Source organism: Suncus etruscus, chromosome 5 (genome assembly GCF_024139225.1).
Source record: "Suncus etruscus isolate mSunEtr1 chromosome 5, mSunEtr1.pri.cur, whole genome shotgun sequence".
Lineage (NCBI taxonomy): Eukaryota > Metazoa > Chordata > Mammalia > Eulipotyphla > Soricidae > Suncus > Suncus etruscus.
In genome coordinates, this window is record NC_064852.1 from 85,984,874 (window position 1) to 86,007,774 (window position 22,901).

The 22,901-nt window shown below is 35.5% G+C and overlaps 1 protein-coding gene across 1 annotated transcript in view; it reads left to right on the plus strand.

The window, feature by feature from the left end:
- Positions 1-12,634: 12,634 nt before the first annotated feature.
- The window catches only part of CWC22 (CWC22 spliceosome associated protein homolog), a 48,826-nt gene continuing 38,559 nt past the window's right edge, over positions 12,635-22,901 (plus strand). The window contains exons 1-6 of the mRNA XM_049772872.1: positions 12,635-12,675; positions 13,879-13,960; positions 15,127-15,188; positions 16,001-16,108; positions 17,173-17,421; positions 21,149-21,277. Of these exons, the coding sequence (XP_049628829.1) occupies positions 12,635-12,675; positions 13,879-13,960; positions 15,127-15,188; positions 16,001-16,108; positions 17,173-17,421; positions 21,149-21,277 (671 nt within the window). The remainder of the gene's footprint in view (positions 12,676-13,878; positions 13,961-15,126; positions 15,189-16,000; positions 16,109-17,172; positions 17,422-21,148; positions 21,278-22,901) is intronic.

A 22,901-nucleotide genomic window follows, 5' to 3' on the forward strand; every position in this document is an offset into this window, starting at 1 on the left:
GGATGCCAGGGGATTGAACCGTGGAAGGACACTTACAAGGCAGACACCTTACCTCTAGCGCCACCTCACCGGCCCCTCCACACTCTCTCTTTTTTTTTTTTTTTTTTGGTTTTTGGGTCACATCTTGCAGCACTGGATTCAAACCACCATCTTTCTGCTTGCAAGGCAAATGCCCTACCTCCATGCCATCTCTCCAGCTCCCTTTTTCCATAATCTTAAGAAAAATATTTTCAGAATGTCTCTCTTTTCAGAATTGTAAGTTCTTTTCCAGGAAGGAATAGGAGTGTGTAAGCTTTCTTATTTCTTGAAATTGGGAACCTCTGTTGAAATTCAGCTACTAATTATTTTCCCTCTGTAGCATATTATAGGGCTAAATTTTTGCAAGAAAGACTGATAATGGGACCTGAGTGATAGTACAGCAGGTACACTGCTTACCATAAATGTGTCTGACACAGGTTTGATCCCCAAGCCTCACAGGAGTGATTTTTTTAGTTCAGAGGTAAGAGTGAATCATGAGCACAGCTGGTATGACCCCAAAACAAAACAAAACAAAAGGACTGATAACAAAGTAGTATTTTTCAAAAGTACAGTACAGCTAGAGACTGGCCATACCAGCCTCATCATTTAATTGGCTACTTGACAACTGTAGTAAATCTGTTATTTCTATAGAGAAGAAAATTAGTATTTAGAAGTGGCAGGAAATTGGGTCCAGAAGTTTGGGGGTGTTTTGGAATCCCCATTACCTGTTCCTAATTGCATTTTACCTTTAGAACAAACTAAAAGTATCATTTTAAATTACCAAGAATGACTATCTTTGGACAGCTAAGTGTGAGTGTGGGGAGAGTTGAGAGGGGAGGCTTAAGATCTGTAATGTTTGAAATTTATGAGGCCTGCTCTTAATATTTAGAAAACAAATGAAGTATAATAGTATGTTTAGGTGAGTTCTGCTAGTAGGGATTTCGGAACCAGTCCTACTAAAATTTAGAAAAGTGCATTTCTACTATTTATCAGGTATCTTCTCGTTTTATGTATTTTAGTATGTATTTATAGTATTTATATATTTATAGTATGTATAAGTGAGTTTTTCTAGTATGGATTTCGAAACCAGTTTGAGTTAAATAATTGAGAAAAGTGCACCTCGTCACCTATCAGGTATCTTCTCATTTTATATATTTTAAGGTGTTCTGAGTCAATAGTTTATTTTATTTTTGGTTTTTAGCTACACCCAGTGGTGTACAAGGCTTATTCCTGCTCTGTTCAGAGAGTCACTCCTGTTGAACTCTGGACCATATGCTATTTCATGGATCAAACCAAATCTGTGGTGTTTGAAGCAAGCACTGTATTTACTGCATTATCTGTCTGATCCTCCAGTTAACAGATTAAAGTGCTTAGTTAGAACTGTTAAATAATTTGCTTTTTGATGGTTACTAAAGCTAATATAAAACTTGATTACTAAGGAGAGTTAATTATTGTTTTTTTGGGGGATTGCCTCAAGCAGTTTACCCACTGTACTATATCTCCAACCCTATATATATATATTTTTTTTTTTTTTTTGTGAGGGGAGGGGAGGCCACACCCAGCAGTGCTCAGGGGTTACTTCTGGCTTTGCTCTCAGAAATCACTCCTGGAAGCATCAGGGTCGGGGACTATATGGAATGCCGGGGATTGAACCTGGGTGGACACTTGCAAGGCAAATGCTCTACCACTGTGCTATTTCTACAGACCCTAGATTTGGTAATTTTTAAACTATATATCTCTATATATTTAAAAACATATATCTATATTGTAAAACATCTTTTCTCAGGAAATCAGGAATAGCTTTGCTGAATTGCATATTTGTGAAAAGGAGAGAAATGTAGCAATTCTTTATAAAATCCACACCATGGTGCTAACAAGAGCTGCGAGAGTTATAAACTCATGGATACATTGCTCTCGTGGCAGGAATTTCCAATTAGTGTAAGTATCAGTCATGCTCATGCTGAATACTCAATTTCCCTATAGGCATATTTTGTATTAATCAAGAGAGGTTAGACTTCATGTAATTTTTTGTTAGAGCTGCAGTAGCAAGCTTCTTTATAATATTATCAACTTTACACATTTTGAAACATGGAAATGTAATGTATATCATACTTGATTGCCAGAAAATTGTTAAAGGGTAGATAGAACAGGAAAAGATGAAAAAGAAAACATATGTAAGTTCATTTGAAAAAATAGACTTTAGTTTGCTGTAAATTTTTTGCTACATTTAGAAGAGAAACCAGTTTTAAGATTCAAGGTGGGATTGAACAGCATTAATGCAAGAAAATGTTAGATAATGTATTGCATCATAGCTGCCAATGATTTGCACCTACTGAACCTGGCCAGTGAATTCTAAGTATGCTAATTAAAGAAAGACATTCATAAAATACTTAGTATTATGTTGGTTTACTGGTCCCATGCTAATCAATATTCATACTCCATCTTAGGGTGTGATTATTTGATGGGATATTGGATTATTCCGTACTTGGTATTCCTCTCTCATCCTAGTGTGGGGCCTGGTTCTTGTCAATAAAAGCAGGGGTCTGAGGACGTCGCGGACTCATTCTTTGATCTTCTTCCACTGAGTTGCATTCTTAGGAGCAGAAAGCTTGGGTGGTTGAATTCCTTGCTTGAGTGCTGGATTTCCTGAACCCTTTTTTGTACCTTTCACCATGTGGATTATTTCCTGTGTCAGCATTTGCTTCCGGAAAGGCCTGTGTCTCTCCATGTTTTCATTTTGGAGCCCTAAGCTTCACTACAGTATTATACATATTTCAATAGCAGTAGTGCCACATTATATGAAACATCAAACTTCGGAAGTACCGGTCACTTTAGAATAGAACATTTTCCGGATAATTTACAAGATCGGCATCAGTCTGTTATGTTGGCATTTTTATTGAGGTGCAACATCGAAGTACTGTGACTTGCACAGAACCAACCTGGGTTTTCAGTCTCTGGCATCACATGTGGTACTAAGCTATACCAAGAGTGATCACTGAGCTCAGAGCGAGGGGTGTGTGTGTGTGTAGGGAAAAGAGGTATATTTAAATATATGTATATATATAACTTAAATAAATTTAAGTTACTGGTTTGTGAGACAAGAAGATACTGTCTTGGTAAGGCTTAGTTAAACTAGTTGCTGGAACGTGAATGGTCTTAATCACACATATAGATCACTTTATGGTCTCATGTATAGAATGTAAGTATTAACAAACTAGAAATAAGAACTTGATTTGGAATCTATGATATATATTTTGACTTTGATATAGTACATTTTCTTTGCAAGTTAGTAAAAATCTATTAATAGTTTTCCTTCAGTTGCCAATTCTTTATTCATTTTGGTGGTGCTCAGGGCTACTCATGCCTCTGTGCACAGGGATCACTCTTGGCAGGACTCTGGGGATCACACATACCATAAATCCAACCTAGTTCAGTTACAGGCAAAGCAAGAACCTCAGCTCCTGTACCATCTCTCTAGCCCCCATTGCCAATTCTTTTTTCATTATCTCCAGCAGATGCTCTTAATAATATATACTCTTATTCATAACTTTGTATGAGGTTTGATTTTCTTATTTTTAATGTTAAATGCCCATTTGCTATCACTGTGTAATCCAACAGCAGTATTTCTGACAGGAAATCACACATTGGTGGTTGCAGTGGAGACAAACTCTAGAATATAGATTAATATTGCCTCTTATTATCTTTCATTTCCCATTATATGCATCTTTCTTAGAAAATAACAAAGTGACATTTCCCTAGAATTTGAGTGTGAGTTATTTTACTTTCCAGTATCTGAAGAAGGAGAAGAAGTAATACCATTCTGGCTCCAAGACTGAATTTTTATGTTGAAGTGGTTCTTTACCTTTGATTTTTAGGTTTTATTTTTATCTAATAGTTAATAATTTTTATGAATTATAAAATTTGGGATAATGCATTTCAGTATTTTTTGTTTTGGTTTGGTTTTTTTGGTCACACCCATTTGATGCTCAGGGGTTACTCCTGGCTAAGTGCTCAGAAATTGCCCCTGGCTTGGGGGACCATATGGGATGCCCGGGGATCGAACCACGGTCCTTCCTTGGCTAGTGCTTGCAAGGCAGACACCTTACCTCTAGCGCCACCTCACTGGTCCCGCATTTAAATATTTAATTTATGTCTGAGATCATGTTGCAATAAGTAGTATATTTTATCATGGCTTTTATCTTAGGCCTCAGGCAACTTAAATGTAGAAGTCATTGAATGCATAAGCAAGAATTTTCTCTCTGTAAAATAGTCCATAATTTTTTTAGATTTCAAAAACTGTGATACTTATGTTTCTTTTACATGTGTGTATGGTGCTTCTTTACATTTATTTATGATGGAGTAATACGTTGAGATGTCCCTTTCAAAATGTTAAATTCTTTAGAAAATGATAATACACACACACACACACACACACACCATGGAGTTTGTATGCTATGAAATTTGTATCTTTTATATAAGTGTCTCATGGTTTACGAAAGTTGATAACATAGTATCTTACCCAGAATTGGAAAGCTTAGAAGATTTGAGGAAGTTAGCTATTGAAATGAACCTGTGGTTGCTTTCAGAATATGTTTTCCACCTTGGCACATATCTGAGATATTTTGAGTTACCATTTCCGTTATTTTAGTTCAGGTATCTGGGTAATTCTTCCTTTCTCTAAGTTGTTTTTATTTACACCATCAGTAAGTATTATTCTTGTTTTTTGTTTTTTTTTTTCCTTAAACTACTTTTCTCTTTTCTCCTTTGTCTTTGTTGTTGCTATGGCTGGAACATGCTTGGTAGAGGTACTTGCATGCTTGGCTTCAGTGCCTGTTGAGGCTCTCACTCTGGCTTCTGTGCTCATTTGCTTTGAGTGGGAAGGCTTGCTGGGACCCACACACACTTCAGTACTGACATATGTACTTACAATGTTTGCACACTTCGACTGCAGTGCTATGTACACTGTATTGCTGAGATCCCAGTTGAGGCATGTGGACAGCATTAGTGATCTATCTTACTATCTCATTCTTTTAGGGCAGATGCTTTTGCCACTGAACTAACTTTATTCTTTCAGACTGTTTGCTATAATGATAGGTTCAGTTTGTTCTCTTTAATCTCTCAGCACTTTTAGCATCTCGCCTCAGTTTTCATAAGGAGTGATTATTCCTATATGTGTACCTTTATGCTTTTAATCAGTTGCACACAGCATACAGAATGGTGGGCCCTATGTAACTTAGACTTGTATTATGAGACTGTGCTAACTAGGTACACTCTTTTATTTGAAATCAAATTCTTCGTTCTCATATGTACAAATAGCTAAAATGTTAAGCCATTGATAATGTTTTTTGATAATGTTGATAATTGATAATATTCTTTATATTTTTGTTCTTTATATTTCCATGTGAAGTACATTATTATGAAGACACAAAGACTTTCATTCTTAATTTATATAGAAACATTTAATATTTTATGCAAATATATGTCAAATTTATTGTATATAATTCTTTCCTTGTATCCCTTATTATTTTCTTTTTGTTTTTTGTTTTTGGGCCATACCCAGTAACACTCAGGGGTTTACTCCTGGCTATGTGCTCAGAAATCACTCCTGATGTGGGGAAACCATATGGGATGCCAGGGGATCGAACCACGGTCCATCCTAGGTTAGCTGTGTGTAAGGCAAATGACCTACCACTTGTGCCACAGCTCTGGCCCCTGCATCACTTATTTTTTTAAAATGTTTCAGTGTACTGTTTTATCATGTAGGTAGATACTAGTTTTTACTATTTCTAATAATGTTATCTGTGGTAGGTTAACTTTTATTTTAGTCATTGGTATAAGATACATTGTGCTGTTCATTAAGAGCTTGTATTATTTGTTCTGCTGTTCTGCATCTTCACTAGTATGTGTTCTTTTTTTTCGTTTGTTTGTTTTGGAGCCACACCTGGCAGTGCTCAGGGGTTACTCCTGTTTCTGCACTCAGAAATAGCTCCTGGCAGGCTTGGGAGACCATATGCGAAGTTGGGGATCGAACCCGGGTCTGTTCCAGGTTCACCACATGCAGGGCAACTGCTCTACTGCTGTGCTATCACTCCAGCCCCTAGTCTGTATTCTTTATACTTCGTTCTATGAAATTACTTAAGGATTCTTTCAGCTGTATCAGAGACTTTTTCCTGGTTCTGTGATCAGGGGATGTGAACCTTTGCTTCATAGTAAGCAATTTCTATATCTCCTATACTTTCTCTCTGGCTCCTTAAGGATCTTTTTTGTATATTTACTTGATTATCTTTAAGCCTCCTGTGAAAAATAAGGTGATTAATATCTATTTTATGGAAATAAGATAATGTAATTTCACAAATTTCCTAGTGTTAACAAAGTTTTCTTTGGTGTTTTTTATAGGTGATATTTGCAGACAAAAGAAGAAGTAAACTCTCCAGGAATCTGTGCCATTTTGTACTTGTTCTTTGGAATAGCTTAAGGACTCTGTTTTATCAGTTCAACTGTCAAAATGAAAAGTAGTGTGGGACAGATAAAAGTAAGTGAAACTTAAGTAAGGAGCATAAGTTTGTATTCAATGACCAGTCCTTTAAACTGAAATGTAAATATATTATAATTAGAACTATAGAACCAAACAATATGCATATTAGACACATATATAAAATTCACAATTTCTAATATAAATTCAGTACCAGATGGGAAGAATATTACGCAAGTAGGCATTTGAGAGAAGAAACAGGGTGCATGTGTATTGCATGCGTGTGCTTACATACAACCAAGATTTACAGAAGCAAATGACATATACTCAACTAGTGCTACCATAATTCTCGCAATGGTTCAGTGACTCTTCTAAGATCTTTTTGTTTTGGTTTGGTTTGATTTTGGGGGGCCACACTCATTTGACGCTCAGGCATTACTCCTGGCTATGCACTCAGAAATCGCTCTTGGCTTGGGGGGATCATATGGGATGCCGAGGATTGAACCACGGTCTGTCCTAGGCTAATGTTGTAAGACAGATGCCTTACATCTAGTACCACCTCTCCGGCCCCAACTTCTAAGGTTTTTTTTTTGGGGGGGGGGTTCGGGCCACACCCGTTTGATGCTCAGGGATTACTCCTAGCTAAGCGCTCAGAAATTACCCCTGGCTTGCGGGGACCATATGAGACACCAGGGGATCGAACTGCGTTCTTTCCTTGGCTAGCGCTTGCAAAGCAGACACCTTACTCTAGCGCCACCTCGCCAGCACCTAAGTTCTTTATATAAAGTAATAAAAATCCTAGAATTTCTTTTTTGGTTTGATTGGAGGGAGGCAAAGGGCATGCTGGGTCACACAATAGCAGTGTTTAGGGATTACTCCTGGCTCTGAACTCTGCCATCACTCCTAGCTGTGAGCTTAGGGATCACTCCTAGCTGTGAGTTTAGGGATCACTTCTGCCTCTGCTTAGGATCATTCCTAGCAAGGCCCAGGGGTCCCTATGTGGTGCCTGGAATCCAACCCAGGTTGGCTGCATGTAAGCCTCCCTTCCCACTGTACTATCATTCTGGCTCCACAAAATAGAAATCTTTAATGGATTTTGTATTGTAGTAGGAGAAACAGCATCACAGATTTTAATACGTAAGTATGTAATAGTGTTTGTTAGTGTTAATTGCTAAATTTGAGATGTTTCTGGAGAGAAGAAATTGGACAAGGGAGATCAGTAGCCTTGGAAGCCTGTAATTTTTAATGGGGCTCTCACTGGAAAGAAATTTATTTGAGCAGACAGATAAAGAAAATTAGGGAGTTAAGCCATGCGGATGCTTGTGGGAAGAGCAAAGGAAATGGCAAGTGTAAAGGAGAGACTTCGTTGGAGCAAGTTATGAGATACGGAAAATATTAAGAATCAGGTCAGAGTAGTAAAAGCAGCCAGTGTCTCCATCTGTTTTCAAAACTTTCTCTGCCTGCGTATTTACTTAACAGTAGAACAAGTCATTCCATTTCCTTCTTTCCAGTTGCATAGCTCTACAAGTTAATATACAGTTCTTAGATCTCCTGCCTGCCTATCATTCCTCTCTGTTACCAGCTTTGACCACTAAACTCCTTACTGCAGGCCATGTAAGGGTGCAGGTTAAATGCTTAATAAACTGAACAGACAGATTTACACAGAACAAGCACTATCATCTTTCTAACTTCTGTTGAATTATGAAAAGCAACTCTCCAGCGTCCTGTCTAGGTAGACAGGGTGCCTTTGGCAGGAACTCCACTCAGAAAAACCAGCTCCATCTGTCAGCGGATACTTCATACATTCTGAAATCTGTTTTGTTGGAACTTGTAGTCATTGATCCAATGCCATTCAATCTTGGGCTCAGTGGGCAGCAGATTATGGTAAGCAAGCAGTGGTCATAAGAGAAAGGAGACTCTATATGGGGCTTACTCTTCACTGATTCATGTTAGATCGGAACTCTAGCTTTAGACTGAGATCTTTTACACAGAGAGAGTGTTGGCTTTCTTCCAACCTTGATTTATTTTTACACTGTACTTTGTCATGTTTCTTGCTTGTGGTCTTGATAGGTTTCTGTGGTAGCCCTGAGACGAGCTCTGGGTGCTTCAGTCCAGAAGCCCATTACATTTGGTAGCTTATCCCTCTCAATCACTTTGCAGTTTAGTCTGACTCTGTCTATTCCATTAGCCATAAGTGAGAACACTTGCTGATTAGTGGACATAGCTCAGGTGAAGCTTGGAAACCTCATTTCCTCTGGTATTTACAAGGCTTTCACATATCAGCTCTCTTTTTTGTTGTTGTTGTTGTTGTTGTTGCTTTTGTTTTGAGCCTTACTGTCGGTATTTTTTTTACTAACTAGAAGTAATATTTCTATCTCCTCCTCTCTATTTCATTAGAAGTTTTGTTCTAAAATTTCAAATTTGTATTTTCAAGCCTGCACCCAGACTACCTACTCCACTAGCTTCTTATACTGCCCTCTTAATACTTTTAGACATTACAGTAAATCTATAGTGTATCATATCCTTTTAAGTTAAATTTAAAACATTTGTTATGTGATTTGCATTGTTATTTTCACCTGCTGTCCTGACAAAATCTAATTTATGATAATGAAAAAAGAGAATTCACATTGTTTGGATTATACTTTAAATTAATTATTTACTTAGTAAATTCCTATTTATCTTCTAAACCCCTATTTAATGCCACTTTTTTCCAGCTGTCCCTGAGTACTCTGTCCCTTAGTGACTATTGCCTATTAAAGATGCTGTCATACCTTATTAAGTGTGCCAATCATTTGTTAACTTGATTTTATTTACAAAATCCTGATTCACGACTTCAATATTTTTGGTTTCTCTCTCTTTTTCACAACAGATGTTGCGGAGATGTGTTAAAAATCATTAGCACAGAATTGAGGCCTTCTTCCTAATGTAATCAAAATAATTGTTATGCCTTGTAAAAGTAAAACTACAGTTTTATTCTCTCTTTTACAGGAAATGAATAACTATCTTTTTCCTTTAAGGTCATAAGTTTCTTGAGAATTCCTTTGCTTTTTATATAACTAACTGCATGACATTACTTTAGTAAGTGATACATAAATACTGTATTTACATGAATTCAGTGAATCTGTTCCATGTCTATGTTAGGGTATTAATATCAAATTTTGTGTTTTTTGTTTGTTTTGGTTTTTGTAAGCTGACTATACTTAGGGTTTTCACCTGACTCTGCTCAGGCGGTAATTCCTGGATTATATCAGGGGACTGTATGGAGCGTCAGAGACCAAACTAAGTTGGACACATGAAAAGCATGTGCCTGATACAATCTCTTTGTATTGTGCCCCTGTAATGTCAAGTTTTAGGAAATTTATGTCATACACATTGAGCAATCCCATTTCATTGTGTTATCGAGTGAAATGATTTTAAAGCTTTGATTATATATCAGAAAAATTTTTAATGCTTTATTTTTAATAGCCGTATTATACATATTATTCTTATTCACCTACATAGACTAGTGTATACTGCCAGAACTTTTATAAATAATGAGTCTATTTTGGCAATTGTGATTAGAACTCAAACGGCTACTAATTAGTCATAAAATAAGAGAAAGTTGGTTTTTGTTTATATTTCCATATTGCATAATTTCTATTTTTAAATGTATCTTTTTCTCATTAAGAGGCAAGCGTATAAGTATACAGGAACAAATTACTCATTATTTATTTTGCTTACATCTTGATTAAAGTACTTTCAAAAACATCTGTTCTCTTCTCATGATAGAGTAATTTTAACTCCTAAAGAAAAAGAGCTTGTTAATGTGAATGACCAGCAGTTAAAAATTTTTTCTAAAGAGATAAATGTTTGACTCCCTAAAGGTACTTGGATTTTTTTAAATCAGATTATGCTCTCAAGTTTATTGATTAATTTTGGTCACATATCTTTACAGTAATATGGTATTGAAATGTTTATTTGTATACTTATTTGTAGCTCATTAGTTTCATTTTTAAAATCCTTAGAACTAAACAAGATGTCATTTATATCATGCACTCAAATAACATTTGCTGAAAACAAAAACTGAATTTTCATACATATGTTATATTTTAGTAACTATCTTAAATTTTTTGCAATAAAGTGTACTAGAATGGATCTGTAGAGATAGCTCAAAGTCCTAGAGTGTGTAGTTTGCATGCAGCTCTGGAATCCATCTCCAGCAGCGCATGTTCCCGCAGTACTTACCAGGACCATCCCCTGAGTATTCAGTCAATTGGGCCTGTTAATTGCTAGCAGTTACCCCAAACCAAACCAAAATGTTTTTATTGAAGAGGCCCCAGATAAATCAGCCATAGCAAAGTTGCCTTTTAGGGGACAAGTTCATTGAATTCAATACCAGGTTGGGATCCCTGGTCTGCAACTGAAACTTGCAGCACCCAACAAGTGCCAGAAGGCATGAGAGCATCCTAAAAAACTGTTTGAATGCATCATAGCAACAAAGGAAGGTTTATTTAAGGAAAATAATAAAAGTGCAAGTAGTTTATCTAGCTTGAATGAAAATTAATATCTGCCAGATATTTAATTTGAATGACCTGAAAGTTTTATTGCATATTACATACAGTATAGTTAACGGGAATCATTCTTTATCATTTAAAAAATATGCGATAATTTCTAGTTCTTCTGATTTTCTAGGATATATAATTTGTTGCACAATATCATGATTTACCAAGCTGTTTATTGTACAGTTGTTTCCGGCATTAAATATTCCAACACCAATCCCACCAGCAGTGTAACCTTCCTTCCACCAGTGTCACTAATTTCCTGTCCACCACAGTCTACCCATTTGTAGGAACAAATACATAGAGAAAAAATGCATTGAAATATTATCTACAACGTAAAGGCAAATTGAATTTTCAAGACAAATCATTATGTCAATTTGTGATAGTTGTTATATTTCTCAATGGTGTTACTAAGTTTATTGAGAAGCTTATTATTTCCTGGGCTTGTTGGCATTGCTAGTTGAACCTTTTGTTTTATTATTTTGGCCCATTGAGCTTGGTGGTCTTCTACGAAACTTTTCCTTTCAACTTGCTGTTATTCAATTAGGCTGATAGTACTAAAATCTAGAGGGAGGTATTTCACAGCCCTGGATGTTCCAGGAGCTATAGAGCTTAAACAGCAGTGGCTTGGCAGATAAGATTCTGCTGTGTCTTCAGGCAGAATAAGGAATCTGCTTGCCCAGTTCTGAGAATGCCACAGTGTTGTCAACTTGGAGAAGTCTACCTGAGAAGACTGGTCTTTTCCTATAGTTACATAGTATTCCATTGTGTATATATGGCACAACTTCTCTATTCTGTCATCTGTGATCTGGCATTTGGATTATTTTTATTCTCTATTGTATACTAAGCATTCAATGAGTGTAAGTGTGCATATATCTTTCTGAATTAATATTTTTGAATTTGGGGGAGTAGAAGCTCAAATGTAGAATTGCTGGGTCACGTGGAACTTCCTTTCTTACTTTTTCTGATAAATCTTTTATTGTTTTCATAGAGTTTGAACCAGACATCATTCCTACCAATACAAAAGGTTTTCTTCCTTTTTAGACACTCATCACCATAATTGTTTCTTTTTGTTTTTTGTTTTATATATGATGCTAATTTCACTAGTGTGAGATGATAACTTATCATTTGATAGGGTTCCTTTATATTAAGTGTGAAGGACAACTTTTTTATGTTTATTAGGTGTGGAATTGTCTGCTCATCTTTCCCCCCATGTTTTGGTGTGCTGATTAGCTCTTTATTTGATGCATTATGTGCAAATATTTTCTTCTACTCAAGAGCATGTCTTTATTTTAGCTCAAATTTTTCTTGTAGTGTGAAATGTTTTAATTTTATGTAGTCTCACCTGTTTATGTTTTTAATTGACAATGTAGTCAAATTTATAAAGACAACTCTAAGTACATTCTTGAGCACTCTGTAGTTTCTAGTAGATTCTAATCTAATCTTGAAGTTTTCAGTTCACTATGAATTAACATTTGTGTATAGTATGAGATAGATGCTTTTATTTATTTTTGCATGTGATTATCCAGTTTCCAGTATAATTTGTTTAAGAGGCTTTAAGAACCTAGGCCAGTGATGGCTAACCTTTTTGAGTCCCTGCTGCACAATGCCCAGTCCTCCCAATGGCCAGTCCGGCCCTGTTGCGAGGTGAGCCACAAAGCAGATACCAACACACTCGCCTCCTGATGCGCCACACATCTTAATTGTGGGCCTTCCCATGTGCCAGCTGCAAAGCCTTCAAGTGCCACCGCTGGCATGCGTGCTGTAGGTTTGCCATCGAGGACTAGGCACTTTGTCATTAATGGTCCATAAATCGCAGATTTATCTCTTGAGTTCTGTATTTTAATGGTTGGAAATCTGTCCTTATTTCAGTGCCACAGTTTTGCTTACTATAACAATATAGTCAGAAAATGCAATGCTTCCTATTGAATCTAGTACTTTGTTTGATAAGATAGTTATCATTGAAATTTTGAGAGATTGTTGATTTAAGTAAGTTTGTTGGCATATTTTCTAGAAGAATTTAGGTTTCTGCTATTTTACATTTTTTTTTCATAGCAAGCCATTCAGGATTTGCAGAGCTGGATTAGATACAACAGATGTCTTTAGCTGTTTGCAGATAATTTTTTTTGTTTTTGTAAATTTTTGTGACAATTTTAGCAATTCTCTAGATAATATATTAATAATTGTTTCTTAGACACATAATTCCAACACGACACTGGAGAATGTTGTTATTACTCTTAAATCTGAGTGGTAACTTTGCAAGGCAAAGTATTCTTTGTTGAAGATTATTTTCATTCAGTAATTTGAATATATTATTTTCATACCTTGGCTATAGGGTTTCATTTGAGAGATTTTTTGTGAATTTATTGTTGTTTCCTTTGAGGCTTGGCTTTCTCTATTGCCACTTTTAGTGTTCTCTCTTTGGTTCTTGTAGTTTTGATTGTACTATATACATTAGTGTTGTTTTCAGTTTTGTTTGGCACTCTTTGATAGTCCTGGATCAGTGCACAAATTTCATTCAGACTGTGGAAGTTTTCTGTATTATTTCATCTACTACCCTTTCTGTCCCTTTGCTGTTTTCCTTTACTTAGGAAGTTGTACTTCTCTCTGGGTCCATTAAATGTGGTCCATTAAATTTTCTTTATGTTTAAAAAGTTCCCTTTCTCTTACCTACTTATTAGTGATGTCAGGAAATGTTCCTTGTCCTTGAGTCACTGATGTGATTTTTTTTACTTCTTCCCTTCTGGTACTCAGTCCTGATATTCTTTAGTTTCTTCTATTTTATTTGAAATCTTTAATTTTTTGAGTAATCTTCAAATTTGTTGTGCTTCTTTACTCTGATTTTCTCAGTTCAATGAACAGTGAGAGGACTATTGCTCTCGAAAGTTTTCATGTAAGAACAGGACTTTCCGGGGACTGTTATGATAGCAAGGTGGGAAGGGTGTTTGCCTTGTACTTGGCTGACCCGTATTCTTTTCCCAGCATCCCATGTCTACTGAGCCTACCAGGAGTAATTTCTGAGCTCAGAACCAGGAGTAACCCTGATTGCCACTGGATGGTCCAAAAAAAAAAAAAAAAAAAAAAAGAAACAGAACAACCAGGGTTGTTGTTGTTGTTGTTGTTGTTGTTGTTCTTCTTCTTCTTCTTCTTCTTCTTCTTCTTCTTCTTCTTCTTCTTCTTCTTCTTCTTCTTCTTCTTCTTCTTCTTCTTCTTCTCCTCCTCCTCCTCCTCCTCTTCCTCCCTCTCCTTCCTTCTCCTCCTCCTCTTTCTTCTTCCTCTTTCTCCTCTTCATTTTCTTCCTTCCTCTCTTCCTCCCTCCTCCTCCTCTTCCTCCCTCCTCCTCCTCTTCCTCCCTCCTCTGCCTCCTTCCTTCTCTTCCTCCCTCCTCTTCCTCTTCTTCCCTCCTCCTTCCTCCTCATTTTCTTTCTCCTCCTCCTCCTTCTCTTCTTCTTCTCCTCCTTCTTCTTCTCCTCCTCCTCCTCGTTCTCCTTCTCCTTCTTTCTCCTCCTTCTCCTTCTTTCTCCTTCTTCTTCTTCTCCTTCTCCTCTTCCTCCTTCTCCTCCTCCCCCCTCCATTATTTTTGGTTCTTCTCGTTGCTAGGAATGGAGACCAAGTGGTCTGAGTCAGTGCTTATGTTCCTCTTATTCACATTAAGGCCAGTGTTTCTGACTCTTATTTGCTGACAGCCTTGTGAAGATTTCTTGGCAGGATCTGTAGAGGTAGAACTAGGTCCTAAACTCAACAGGCCTGGGATCAGGAACAACACCAGAAGTACAACAAAAATGCAGAAGTGGGAGGTGGTGTTTGTGTGTTTGTGGTGAGGAGAAGCTGAGTAAGGCACAGCTGGCTCTATCACCACATGGACCAGGAAGCCCAAGGTAGGTCTTGGTTACCTGACAGGGGGACATAACACTGCACTTGGACCGAGATTCCTTTCTTAGGAGGAGCCAGGAAGCTTTTTGTTGCTTAGAATAGGAGGAGGGAACGTTGTGAGTGGAAAGTGGGCAGCAAGGGCCAACAGTCAGGTCAGAGGGACACCAACTATGTCTTTCAACCGAATGTTTGAAATGCCTCCTTCTCCCTCTGTCCCTATGACAGCATTATTCTGAGAGAAGGGAAAACTACCATTCTTACCAGAGGACCTCCTCTCCTGAAGACAGGTAAATAGTTTTATGTATTCCAAATCTAATTTAAAGTTTTAAAATTAAGTTTAAGAAATAATTTAGCTCTTAGATTCTTAATTTTAGTGCGACTAATTTAACTTCTACATGATTATATAACATTACTACTTGGGTGGACTTGAGGACAAATCATATTGTTCTAAGAATTTCTAATAAACCTAGATTTTTAAAAATGTAACAATGATCTTCAATACTGCAGATTTTTACATTTTTTAGGCATATGTAAGAATTTTAGATTTTATGTAGTTTTTGGATGAGGGAATAATTTTAATAAATAATAAAGAATGAAGCTTATGCAATATGTATAAATGGGAATTACATAACTGTGGATTTAACCAAAAATTCTATAATTTTTGGCTTAAGATACGAAGAGCTATTTTTATGCATTGTATTGGTAATCATTTTAATCATCATCCCTGCTATCGAGTAAGCACTTTGGAGAACAACAACTGATGACTATAATATAGCCTTTGGAGTGGAATTGTGCTCATTTCTATGGAGGTCAAACAAATTACTCTTGTCTTATTTTTTCAATGCCTTGATAAAATGAGCCGATTAAGCAACGTGTCATTTGCAGGATTGTCTTTTTTATGTTTTTTAACATTCAGACATAGATTTTATATCAAGGTTCTGAATAAGTTTGGTTAAGTGAATTTTAGGAAGTGTTAGGTTTTTTTGCACAAGATGAAAGCTTTTTTATAGTTATTACTGAATATATTCTTAGCATTATCAATACACGACTATTTATAACATTGCTGGTTTAAGTTTATAACTAGATTTTTATATGTTAGATATGCAGACCAAGAACGATCCCCTCGGGATAGAGATTACTTTGATTATAGATCAGATTATGAACATTCAAGAAGAGGACATTCTTATGATGGCAGCATGGAATCACGGTTAGTATTTAAAGTTCTGTTATAGAAAAGTCACGCTTTTATTGATTTTCTTTGTGTTTGATTATTAAACCAACAACATTAGCAGCTAACAACTAACTGCTATTGTTAGGTGTCAGACTTTCTAATCAGAAATTTATGTGACTTAATTAATTGCAGTAAGTATATGAAGTTGACACTGTATCATCCGTTTGGCATTTGAATAAATTGGTTACTGCCAACTCTTTTTTGGGGGGTGGTTTTTGGACCACACCCGGTGACACTCAGGAGTTACTCCTGGCTCTGAAATCACTCCTGTCTTTGTGCAAGAAAGAACAAAAAGGAAAGATAAGTTATTTCCTATTTATTGTTACCTTCAAAGAAAATTACCTTGATTACTTAAAAGTGTTACTTTAGGTACTTTACATTACTAAGAAAGAGTAGGAATAAAAAAGGTTGATTTATTTTTTTTACTTACAAAAACTTTTTATAAACATTGTCTCAGAATCTTCTGATATTTCTAATAAAAGTGTCGGTTTTATCCCCCAAAATGCTTCAAATAGTACCTTTATTTTTAGTCTTACTCCAAAATCAATTTTATTGCCAAAATAGTGATTTTTTTCCTTTGTACAATTCCTTTGTACAATTTATGATGTACATCACAGGCCACTTTGTTGTAGAAAACTATTTTCATGGCATTATTTTACTTAAATTATTGATAATAATTCCCTGTATTGTAGACTAATTCAAACTCTGCTTTACAACTACTATTTTATGTGATCCTTTAACCACTTCTTTTATTCATTGCTGTCCAAACATTTCCTTGATTTTCCAGTAGTTAATCTCTCTTCTCTAGTTTGAAGAATCCAGTACTTTCTCTCCCTCTCCCCATCTGTCCTCCATATAAATTTATTTTCAAGGCTTGTAGGTCTAGTTTGTTACATTTTTTCCTCTGACATTTTCTCAGCATCTCAAATTTTGTCTGAATTTGTGAAGTTGGATTTATTTTTCATTTTTTGGGATGAAATTTATTTAAGAACAAATTTTATATTTTCTTTATTTAATAATGAATACTTAATTTACAGAAGCAGGGACCGAGAAAAACGCAGAGAAAGAGAACGAGAACGAGATGCGGATCGGAAACGGTCCCGGAGAACTCCATCTCCCTTAAGAAGAAGCCCAGAACCCTCATTGACCCACAGTTCATCTACTCAGGATGAACCTTCAGCAAAAAAGAAGAAAGAGGAACTGGATCCTCTCCTTACTCGCACAGGGGGTGCTTATATTCCTCCTGCAAAGCTCAGGATGATGCAGGAACAGATCACAGATAAGAACAGGTATATTGGTGCTACTAGTATATAAAGCAGTGATAATCTCACTGAGGGGAAAAAAATCACCTGTAATATAATGAACTGAAAATTTACAAGAGCCCTCATTTTGTGCCTCTTTTCTCTTGGTTCATAAACTTCTCTGGAGCCTTGCGTACTGTTTTTCTGATTGCATCTATATATCAGACCTATCTTTCCATAGTTGCATATGTATGTACCATTTTCCCTGAAAATAAGACAATGTCTTAATATTAATTTTTGCTCCCAAAGATGTACTAGATCTTATTTTCTGGGGATGTCTTATTTTTTCATGAAGAATACAGTACACATTTATTGTTAAATGAAAATAAAGGAAATTTGGGGTTGGAACAGTGGCACAGTGGTAGGGCATTTGCCTTGCATATGGCCGACCTAGGATGGACTGTGGTTTGATACCCCAGTGTCCCATATGGTCCCCCACGCCAGAAGCGGTTTCTGAGCATATAGCCAGGAGTAACTTCTGAGAGGCACCAGGTGTGGCCCAAAAACCAAAAATAAATAAATAAATAAATAAATAAATAAATAAAAAGGAAATTTATTACCTGTATATGGTATGGCTTCAGGACTCTACGTAAGTCACTAGTTGATAGATGCCAGTCGGGGCAGCCCTAGGAACCAGTTTATGGTAAATTAATTTTCATTTCGAGACAGAATCTAGGGAGGCCTTATTTTCAGGGGACGCCTTATATTTCACCCGGAAGGAAACCTGTAAGTAGGTCTTATTTTGGGGGGATGTTTTATTTTCAGGGAAACACAGTAGTAGTGTCTATTTTGCATGAACTATCAAGTACTAATTTGCTATTTTAGACCCAAAGCAGAACTTTACAAGCAAACCAAGATTCAACAACTTTGTGTATTGTTTTCCTTTTGTTTTGTGTCCAACTCAACAGTCCAGGGGTTATTCCTGGTTCTGCACTCAATAGTCACTCCTTGTGGGCTCAAGGGATCATATGGGATCCTGGGGATTGAACTCAGGTTGACTGCTCTGCAAGGCAAACAGACTAATCACTGCACTATTATAAATAGCTTTTCTCAGCAGCAAACTTTTATTTTGAAAGCAGTATTTGAAACTTTGTGCATTTTTCTGTATCTCTTGTAGCACCTAAACTCTCTGTGGTATAGTCATACATAATATTACAAAAAATATAGCTATAAATATTAAGTAACCAAAAAAATGTGGCTAAAGCTTTTTATCTTATCTTTCAATTTTTACTAAGATACCATGATTTATGAAGATTTTCATAATAGAGTTCTTTCAGGCATAAAATATTCTAGCACCAATCCCACCATGAGTGTCCCCCTCTACTAATGTCCTCAGGTTCTGTCTCACCCCCCAGTCTGTCCCTTTGGCAGGCATGTAGCAATTTTTTTCATATTATTCAAAACTTAAAGAAATGACAAATGGAATTATCATAAAATAAATCAATGAATGTTAGTTTGTGATGGTTGATTGCAAAGTGACTTTAATCAGGATAAATGATAATTCATTATTGAAAAGGTACAAACTTCCTTAGTACGTGAGGAATAAACATGCCTCTTTTAATGTAATAGAGGACAGCCATATGTATCATTAGCGAGTAACATACTCAATTCCACATGTTAGGCCGTTTGTCCTATCTTTAGAGAATATAAAGTATTATTTCTGAAAACAAGTTATAGGCTCCATTTGATTATGTGAAATTAATCAACTGTTTTTCCCTCTCTTTGTAGACCGGGACATCTTAGACATTAACTTTTTTGCTACATTCACACAAATAGCATATATGAACATTCACACTTACCTGTCCTTTTTATTTCAGATTAATTGCACTACAGTTAAGTTATTTAGGAAAGTACAATTAAAATTTTAGGACCTTCTATAATGTAATGAAATAATTTGGAAAAGTATAGTCTAAAATAGCCACTAAGTTGATAATAGTAAAAAAAAGTTTGGCATAAGGGTAATCAAAGTCAAAGAAAAAAATTTCATGTGAGACAAGAAAAATTACGCTTACATCTTGCTTTAATAATTTATTGAAAGTTTTTTTTTAAGTATTTGAGAACCTTACACAAATGAACTCTAAATTTGTCTCAAGAATTAGCTTGAGTAGGCTGGAGAGATATACAGGAAGTAAGGCACTTGCCTTGCACACACCTGACCTGGGTTTGATCCCCAATATCTCAGATGGGTCCCCTGAACAGCACCAGGAATGAGTCCTGAGTCCAAAGCCTGAGCATCATCAGGTATGACTTACGTGCCTTTTTTCTTTTTTAAAGAGAAAGATAATTAGCTTAAAGTAGACAAGAAACAAAGATTTGAATTAATGTAAGAAAAATTATAAGCTGGAATGAAATATGAAATTTAAGATTTCTGCTTGTCTTCATGTATCATTTCAGTATGTAGGGGCTGCATATAGTATTAGGTTGAGAATGAACTTGCAAAAAGATTCTGGTGTTAGTTGAGTCTGTAAGATAACACAGGCATTCTGCTCTTGTAGGAGTAAATAAGTCATTTTTAAATCACTCTCTTCAGTATAGTCCAAAGCCATCATAATTAGGAAAGAAACATTTAGTGACGATCTTATTTCCTAACAAATAAAACAGTCAGAAAAGCACTCATGTTATATGCAGTTGTAAGCACATTTCTGGAAAATAAGTTTTATTGATAAGTCTATTCATAGACAGTAAAGGGCACAAGGAAAGTCAGAGTCAGAAGTTTTTATTATAATAAGTCTGTTCTGTTGAGACTTAGTGAATTGTAAGCATGCTAATTAGGGAGTAAATTACACTTGATTTAAGTATACTTGTCCTTGATCATTTTGATCAAGGTTTAATAGGAGAGATGAAGTATTTTTGTTGTTCTGTTTTGTTTTGTCTTTACCAGTAGTATCTTACTGTCTTTAACTGTTCTAAAAATGAAATCATGAGGGTAGAAATTATAGTACAGCAGGTAGGGCACTTGTGTTTCACATAATTGACAAAAGTTATTTTAACTGATAATAGAGAGACTACTGTGTCTATCTTCGGTGATTTTTTTTTTTAAATAGTGTGATTTTATTTAAAAACAGAAAAATGTGAGTTTGAGAGAAAATACAGGGAAAGGATGCTGCATAGCACATGGCTGACCCATGTTTAATCTCACATTGTGTGTTTTAACCCAGGTTTTATCTCTGGGCCCCTCCAGGAGTGATACCTGAAGCTACAGAGCATGGTAGTGCAATACATGAGCATTCCCATTGTAACACAGAAACAGAATAATCTTTTAGTCTCCTGTCTTCATACTGTCTCTATGTTTCTCTGTACTTATTACATTTCTTTTTAATTTGCTTTCTCTGTCATGCTTTTATGAAAAGGAAAACCATAAAATTTTCCTTTTTATGGTTTATATTTGTTTACTTTAGGGCACTTTAAAGAAATAAGCTATTTTAAGATCAAATTTTTTAACCTTAATAATAAATATATATTGCACTATATCCATCCTTTCAGGTAATCTTGAACTCTTGAAACATAGTAATTGGTATAAAAACATCACATATAAAAATTTAATATATTTTAGATACCATTTGTATGTTATAATTAAAAAATTTTCACTGTACTTTGCGGTCATTTTGTGAAATTAATGTTAAAAATAAAGGTGTACTAGTTTTGTATGTTTTTATTTTAACATATTGTATTTGTTATTAAACTTTTAAGCTTTATTAAAATCTATTGTTTTTAGCTTGGCATACCAGAGGATGAGCTGGGAGGCCCTAAAGAAGTCAATCAATGGTCTTATCAACAAAGTCAATATTTCTAATATAGGTATTATTATTCAAGAACTTCTACAAGAAAATATAGTTAGAGGAAGGTAAGTATTAATTGTTTTTTCATATTTAGCATTTCAGAGCATTTTTTAAAGGAACATGATATTTTTGTGAGTGCTAAACCTTTATTATACTTCATGTTAAAGATAATTGAGAAAATTTAAAATGTAGTTGTCATATAAATATAATTTATGACCAGAGAGCTAGTACAGCTCTTCCCAGAGCCCAAGTGAAACCTTAGTATAGAACCAGGAATAAACACTGGGCACCACCTGGTGTGTCCTCAAACAGACAACAACAACAACAACAACAACAAAAGGCACTTCACTATTAGATATAATGTAGCAATCTTCCTTTTTAGAAAATTTAATGTAACAGTTTTAAAGACATTTGTTAATTGATTTCAGTAATTAAGCTCATAAGTAATAATATTACATAAACGTTATTCATACCATTTTAATGACTAATGAAATTAGTGTTGAATTTAGAAATGTAATAGAAAATGACTAAGCATTTTCTATGTGGTTTGATGCAGTTGTTGTTACATAGGAGATATTTTTTTCTGTTAACTACTTTAAAATCTCAAGGTTGGGGGCCGGGCGGTGGCGCTAGAGGTAAGGTGCCTGCCTTGCCTGTGCTAGCCTTGGACGGACTGCGGTTCGATCCCCCGGCATCCCATATGGTCCCCCAAGCCAGGAGCAACTTTTGAGCGCATAGCCAGGAGTAACCCCTGAGCGTTACCGGGTGTGGCCAAAAAAAACAAAAACAAAAAAAATCTCAAGGTTGGCATTTCACATGACCCTAACTCCTCAATTCCAAAATCATTGAGTAGAAAACTGACCAAGAGACAGTCACTAAGATTGTAGGTTGACTTCCTAACTTACAAGAAAGATGTCTCAGAAATTAGATCAGTGGTTTTAAGACCTTATGTTATATTAGCTTGGGTTAATCTCATTTTCTAGTAGACTGATTCAGTTGCCTAAATTGTACTCTTGCCTTTTGACAGCCTAGTGATTATTTATAACATTACTAAAAATAATTCCTCATTTAGCTCACTTCTCATTTCTCTTATCAAATGCATATAGAAATGAATTATAAATAAGACCTTTTCCTGAATTGTTTTAGCATTATTCTTCACAATGTCTGATTGTATCTTCCATGAGTATTAAAATTTATGTTTCAGTAATATTAGACTTAAAAGTGGAAGCCATTCAATTTTGTTTTTAATCGCAGATTTATTTTAAATAAATGGTGAATCCATCAAATTTACTATTTTTTATATTTTAATGTTTATTAAGACACCATGATTTACAAAGTTGCTCATAATAGAGTTGTTTCAGGCATACAGTGTTCTAAAACAAATCCCCCTACCAGTGTACTCTTCCCTCCACCAGTATTCCCAAGTTTCCTTCCACTTCCCAGCCTGCCCAGTTGGTAGGTATATAACAAATTTATTTCATATTATTTATTCCAATAAAACTTAAAGGAATGGCAAGTGAAATTATCAGGAAATGAATAAATAAAAGTCAAATGATGACTGATTTGCTAAGTGTTTTTAACCAATATAAGTAAAATAAATTTATTGTTGGAGGTGTATAAAATCCCTTAGCAAAGGGGAGTAATCACTTAGCAATGTAGAAATAATCATACCTTTATTTTTTATTTATT